The sequence below is a fragment of the Glycine max genome, chromosome 7 (assembly GCF_000004515.6).
Source record: "Glycine max cultivar Williams 82 chromosome 7, Glycine_max_v4.0, whole genome shotgun sequence".
Taxonomy (NCBI): domain Eukaryota; kingdom Viridiplantae; phylum Streptophyta; class Magnoliopsida; order Fabales; family Fabaceae; genus Glycine; species Glycine max.
In genome coordinates this window covers 28,438-35,718 of record NC_038243.2, presented here as the reverse complement: position 1 = coordinate 35,718, position 7,281 = coordinate 28,438, and the positions used below count along the sequence as shown (strand labels likewise).

Below are 7,281 nucleotides of genomic sequence, written 5' to 3'. Positions count from 1 at the left end.
CTAGTAACATATTTCCTTTTACTTGCTGCTTGACATCTTAGTTTTTCCTGAAACAACTATATTTTCCTTTCTTATTGCTTCCTTGATGTTTTATAGATATAGATATTATCAGGGGCAATGATAATATGGCTATGATGTCTTGCGTAATGAGTACAATAAATGAGTGCTTTTTGTTGGAAGATATGTGATTTATCTAAAAGTTCACCCTTAAACAGTTATAAGGAGCAATTGGGTTGTGATTAACTTAGTGGTAAGTCTTATCCAATAGTTGGGCAATAACATCATTTATATGATATAAGCTTGTTGAAGAGTACTACCATGAATAATTCAATGTATAATTCCTGTCATCATTAAAACTCAGACAATGATAAAATGGATGCTACTAGACATTTGGTGAAGTCCTCCCATGAGGGAGTGAAATCAAATCACATGTCTAATCCTTTAAATATTTATCGTGCTGATAAAAAAAATATAATTTACTGTGTCAGATTTAATGAGTCTCGTATTAATCTTTTTAATTGTCAAGCAAACATGAAATGCATTTTAATAATATGCTTCAAATCCTTTCAACTTATGTATTAATAGGTCATACAACCATCAATGGTACATATGAGAGAACTAGATGTATCAAATAAGTCCCTATATAACATTTATTAAGAAAGTAAATGTTATCCCAATGTAAATTATGTTGCTTGTGATTATATGTATCTCAATATTCATAGCAATGTTGTAACATTTAACAAAATCAAATTTCTCCAAATGTCAGATTTTGGCCGTAACCTGCTCCTTCATTTCAAGCAATGCATCTTCAAAACACTTGGCAAGAAACTCAGGATCAGGAATGATGTCTTTGGCCACCTGCACTTGCATGTCTGCTCTTCCAGCATAGCTCACCATATTCAAAATGAGAGCCTGCTCACCAACAATGAACATAGTTACATTCACTTACCATTGTACTCCAAAGTTAAGTGTTTAATGTTGTGACTGTGAGTAAAATAGAGTTTAGTGGTCGTACATGAGGCAAGGCAGAATTATTTGCCCTTAAGAACGTTATAGGATTGCCTCCAATCATAATCTCCTCTTGCGGGCCAACCACATTTGAGATAGTGAAGGAAGTGTGGCAGAGTATCCGATAATTTAGAAGGCTAGCAAACTGCAATTTACAAATAAAATCAAATAGCATTTATTTTGCCTCAAAAGTGTAAAAATAAGGAAAAAAAAGTGCACCTTTGGACCAAGGGTGGACATTACAAAATCCCCAATTTTGTATGAGAAACTGGCTTCTAGAGATCGTTTCTTTCTGTCAATCATTGCCTTAGCTCTCTTCAGATATTCTAAAGGATCTGAAGTGTTGGTTCTATGGTAATATATAGGCAAGAGAATCATACCAAATTTGTTACCCCACCTTGCTCCTGAATTACTTCTCATCATATTGGATAATTCCTGATCAGTAATAGTCCATTTTTATCCTAACTCAGTAAATATGTAGAAAACAGGTAGACAAGGAAGGTAAGTTTGGGCAAGAGTAGACCTGTAATCCTGGATGCTTTCTTAAATTAACCATAGCTAAACCTGTTAGCTGAACACCATCTCGCAGCCCTTAAGGGATAAAAAATTATTTAATCAATTATGATAATGTGGGTCTGTGTGTGCACACATGCCTTTGTGTACAAGTATATTAAGTGGAAAGAGAAGTTGTGTTTATTGGAAAATAAAAATGAATTTTACCATTAGGTGCTCGAAAGTCTAGGTATCTTGATATCCCAGATGATATAACTGCAAATAGAACATCATTTATGGTCTGCATAATAACAAAAATTAACCATTAATAATTATTGCACAAGAAAGAAAAATACTCATAAATACTAGTATCCATCAATTTAGAGAAATAAACTCTCTTTTTGCACATCACCAAGGTTAAAAGTCCTCTAATGATGATTCTTGGAAAGAAGAGAATTGTGAAGAGAAGTGTGTTGAGAGAGAGAGTTTCAGGACAAAAGAGGATTTATGACTCTTGTAATTTTTCATTTTCAAACCTACACCTTATTATACACACTCATCTCTCCCACCATAAATTAAAGTCTATCGTCTTAAGCCCAACATACTAAAACTCACTAATCACACACATATATATAATTAAATCACTAAATTTATTAATTCATTCATTCAAGTATTTAAACTAAATTTAATTAAATCACTTCAACAATCAATTAAAAAAACACAACGTTACACACCATCCTCTGTTTTGCAAGCCAGCGAAGAAGGGGATGCCATCAGCCTCCAAGAATACCTAATCAATTTTTGTCCTTCTTTTGTATATAACTGGAAATTATAGCATACTGTATAGCAATGGATATTAAGACCACATTGTATTGGAACCTTTTTCAAAGACAAAGTGGTATCTTGTTTTCGATTAAGGTAATCACATTTACGCTTTAAAAAAAAGGTAATTACATTTTAAAAAGAAAAAAAAAAACACCAAGGGCAAGTTAGCAAGACCTACGTATTAATTGGGTGAAAAGATTATTTGTAGAATAACAACTTAACTATCCACTTGGTATTGGATCAAAAGATGTCAATTGGAATGCCCTGCACAGATGTTAAGCAACACCGATTTAGGTGTCCACAGCCCATTAGACTAAATTTAAGGTCATTCAAACTCATATATAAGCCTTCATATCATCTGCCGGCTCAACCCTAGGGGTTTCACCACATCACAATGAAAATTTTAATAATTGACGAAAGGAGTTCATTATTGGTGTTAAACTTTTTCTACTTTATTTAAAAAAAAAACTTTTTCTACTGTATAAAAAGAAACTATTTTATACCATTAAATAACAGTATTTTCATTTTTAATAAATTTATCATTAGTGTATTAGGTGACGCTATTTGGTTCAGACTTTATCGATCGTGTAAAATTTTACACTAGTAAAAAAAAATATTGAAAAATAAAACCGATTTTTTTTAATTTTGTTTTACTTAAGTTGTTTTTAATCTTTGCCTTTTGTCTATAATTTTTTTTATTTAACATGGGATCATTAAAAGGGTAATCAGAATTTCAGAACCTTTCCAATAAGTTTTTCACCATAAATGGTAAATTTAATTGATACATCAGTCAATATATTTATGAAACTAGTCAGTAAAGAATGTGGGATTGGTCAATGATAATAAATAGGTAAATATTGAATAAAATTAATCAATGGCACTATGAAATTGATCAATTTATTTGTTGGAGAGGGGAAGGAGAAAAAAAATTGTAAGATGGAGAGAGAAAATGCAAAATAAAAAAATTGATATATTGAGACGTGTCTAAATTTCTGAACACTTTTTATATAAATAAATACAGATTATTTGTGTTTTTATATTCTTTTCAACTATATTTTATGTCTGACTACAATATCTCCCCACCTTGCTATAGACGAATATGAGCTGTCAATTGTGATGCCTAAAATAGAGGGGGAAAGAGTAATCGTAGAACCTAATAAATCCTCCGACGTTTTGTTTAAAAATGTTTAGTCCGTAGTGAAATTAGGAAGCAAAGATTAAGACATGAAATAGGAATTTTATATTTTCAGTGACAGAAGAAGAATGTTTAAAAAGGTGGGTGGGGTTTTGAGGAGGGGATGAATGAATTACTACTGATGAAGTTGAAGAGGAAGAAGTATTACCGCATTAGCAGCAGTCTTGACGGTCTTCATGTCTTCTAAGGAGAAAGTGGCAGTAGCTATCTTCCTGGGCCAGAGCTCAACCCCAGCGCCACCGGTTAAGGCGGATTTGGGGTCACGAATCCACAAACACCTGAGGATGAACTCGAGGGCAAAGATGAAACAAAACCAGAGGGTAGCGAGGAGATTCCGGAAATTGATGAGGTTAGTTTTAGAGGCAGAGGTAGAGGCAGAGGTAGAGGCAGAGGCGGCGATGGTAGGGAGGGCGTTTGGGTTGTTGAGTTTCCTGCAGCTGGCGAGAAGCATGGACATCAAGGAAATCCCATCCCCGAGGGCGTGATGGATTCGGAAAATAACGCACTTGTGGGCCTTAAGAAGATGGATTTCCCACAGGGGCTTCTCCATGCTAAGCCCATCGCTGTCTATGGATAATTCGGCCAGGTACTTGTTGATGGCCGATTCATCCTCCTCCTCCCTCTCGCCCACTGCTTCCTCTATTATAAGCACGTGCCGATCGATGTCGATTTCGGTGGGCCGCCAGTGCTCCACTCCTCCTTCGCCTCTTACCATCAGACTCGTGAAGCGTGGGTGTTGTAGCATAGTAGAGTTCCGGACTTGTGATTTCACTAGCTCCGCGTCGATGGGGTTCTTCAGCCCTATGACGCAGTGGATTACTTGTTTCATTTCTGCCTGCAGGAACAGCCTCCCCGCCGGGGTTACAGCTTCGTCCCCCCTCTCACCCATCACTCTCTCTATTCACACACCCTCTAGACTCAGTCGTATGATATATCTCTCCCCCCCCCCTATTATTTCATTCCTACTTTAGTTAATTCTATAATAAAATGTGACCACACAATTTTACTTCCATATTTTAAATTTATATCACCAACTCTTGCAAGCCTTGGTTTGACTTTCAAGCTTTTTTACATACTCTGCTGACTGCTCAATTCTCATTCAAAATGGATTAATGTTCCTTGCAAAAGCAAAACGCATACTTGTGCTTTATTGCAAGCAACAGTGACACTCGGTATGTTATGTATTGGCCCAATACTATTGGGTATCGGTACAAATTGGGTATACTTGTGTACTTGTCAATAAATTTTTTTTAAGGTATTGGCTAGCTCTTGTTTCCCCAAAAAATACAGTTTTTAAGGTAAATTTAGGGATTTTTTTCATCCTTCTTTGTGAGATGTGCGATGCAAATTTGTTAATTTCTTTTATTATTTCCATAAATCAAAATCATACTATTTTTCATTATTTCTATGCCCTTTGACCTTGTAATGTAATTCTTTGTTTTTTGCATTTGCTGATATTACTACGAGAGGGTTCTACTGCTCAAGGCTGTCAAGCAGCTGCAGGCTGCAGCCTTGGTCAATGACTATAATGAGAGCTGAATAAAGGCAGCTCAGTTAGTCCAATAGTTAGAAGGGACTGGCTATAAATAGGGGACATCCGATTAGAGGGATTCATTATGTGAATTTGATAGCTTGTGTGTGAAAGGAGAAATTATTTGTGAAGGGGGAGGAGAGAGGGACTTCTCTCCTTTGTTCTGTACATTTTTGTTAAAGTTCAACCAACAATATCCTTCATATCTTCTCTCTGTCTTCTGTTCTTTGGCTTCTAGCAGGCTTGATGTTTATGCTTAGCATAACATAAGAGGAAATTTAGAAATATTTTGTTTATTATGTGGGATGCTTTTAAGATGTTTATGTAGGAACTTATAAACAAATGTTAAGTCATCTCAACAGCATCTCCATTATAATTTTTAAATGTTGCAGAAATACAAAAAAATTTCACCACATATAAAGGGTTATAGAAAGATGAACTTCGTTGATCTGGGATGGATTACCACATTTTCCTTCTACCTCACTCAAATGTCAATTTCATAGCTTTCTAGTTTATGATAACTTTGATGGCTAGATCTAGTCTATATGACTTAGTAATTCAATTACTTTATAAATCTTTTGGATATTTCTGCCATTTATTATGCAGGTGAAAGATATGATGGATCTTGAATCAGCGCACATGGAATATCTTGCCGATTCGTTATATAAGTTCACATTTATTTGTTGATTACTATTTACAGCGACAGTTTGTTTGAAAGTCAATTTAGGGGCAATCTTTTCGGCTAATGGTGAATACTTATAGTAAAATTTCAATTATTCTGCCTTGTCCGGTCTCTTCTATGTTAAATTTCTACCAAGTTAATATTATCTTTGGAAGTCAGGGATGCATATCTTGGTGCCACATGCAATGTATACTGGTCGGTGGATCTCGATGTGTGGTCGAATGCTTTGTCATTATAGGCCTATCCATCTTGAATATGTTAAAGTAGAAGTGTAATAACTTTTACATATTTTCATTTAAAATGGAATTACCTTTCTACAAACTTTTTTTCTATAAGCATTCCTGTTTCATCGTTCGTGTTTATTTTTCTATACACAAAAAGACAAAAAAGCTTTATTTGGGAGCTTAAATATGTATTTGCCATGTGTCTCTTCCTAATTGCATGTGTTGGATTTCCGTCCATCTTTATCTTTAAATGGTTAAAGTAATGCTTTCACATTCGTAATTGCATTTGATTTTGATAGGAATGTGATTCTTATTAAGAGTGGATCGCTTGATAAAAGTCACGAAAATGAATGACGCAACTTCCAGATATGGAAGATAAATCAAGGATAAATGCCACAAAGGTTTAACCTTGATAAGTCTGAGATTGGGTCAACAAGGAATCCAAAGAGAAGCTCTCACAAGATGCACACGTATTTTCTCAAAATGTCAAAAGTTCATTTTCTTGAAAATGAGTTCAATACATATAGTGTAGCTGAAAAGATACTAATTTTATTTAATTAAAATTACAAAAAAATATAGAAAAATACTTGATATGGACCTTCAAATTAGTTTGGGCCTTTAACAATAATCAAGATGATTCTTGATAGTGCTTTTAGGCCTTCATCCTTCTCCACTTGGGTCTTGTCAAGTATGACTGATACTATTTGTTGGAGGGTATCTTCTAACAGTTTGGTCCTACTCCTGGTCATAGGTCCTTGTATTTGGATAGCTTTGGGATTCTCACCATTCCCTGCTTCTTGGAAAGCATTTGTCCTAAAATCTTCAGAATCACCACCTGTAACAAATGGAGTCAAGTCAGCAACATTAAAAGAGAAACTTACTCCATACTCACTTGGAATATCTATCTTGTAAGCATTGTCACTGATCATCTCTAGTACTTGGAAAGGTCTATCTCCTCTATGTTGAAGTTTGGACTTCCTTTGTTCAGGGAATCTCTCATTCCTCATGTGTACCCAAACTCAATCACTTGGTTCAAATACCACTTTCTTCCTATTCTTGTTGGCTTGCTTGACATAGTTTTCATTCTTCTTTGCAATTTGAGCCTTCACTTGCTCATGCAATCTTTTCACATATTCAACTTCAGCCTATGCATCCTTATGCTTAAAATCTGAAATGTTAGGCAATGGTAACAAATCAAGAGGAGTCAAGGGATTAAAACCATACACTACTTCAAATGGAGAGTGTTGTGTATTTCTATGTACAACCCTATTGTATGCAAACTCAACATGAGGCAGACATTATTCCCAACACTTTATATTCTTTT

At 35.0% G+C, this 7,281-nt stretch overlaps 1 protein-coding gene across 1 annotated transcript; it reads right to left on the bottom strand.

Annotated features, from left to right (window-relative positions):
* Nucleotides 1-499: 499 nt before the first annotated feature.
* On the bottom strand, nucleotides 500-5,026 carry LOC100807246 (O-acyltransferase WSD1-like). Its single transcript, NM_001289250.2, has 6 exons — nucleotides 3,669-5,026; nucleotides 1,729-1,801; nucleotides 1,532-1,599; nucleotides 1,228-1,443; nucleotides 1,016-1,153; nucleotides 500-912 (listed from the first exon to the last, which is right to left on the bottom strand). The coding sequence occupies exons 1-6, from the start codon at nucleotides 4,407-4,409 to the stop codon at nucleotides 763-765; spliced, it is 1,386 nt and encodes a 461-aa protein (NP_001276179.2). The 5' UTR covers nucleotides 4,410-5,026; the 3' UTR covers nucleotides 500-762.
* Between the last annotated feature and the right edge of the window lie 2,255 nt (nucleotides 5,027-7,281).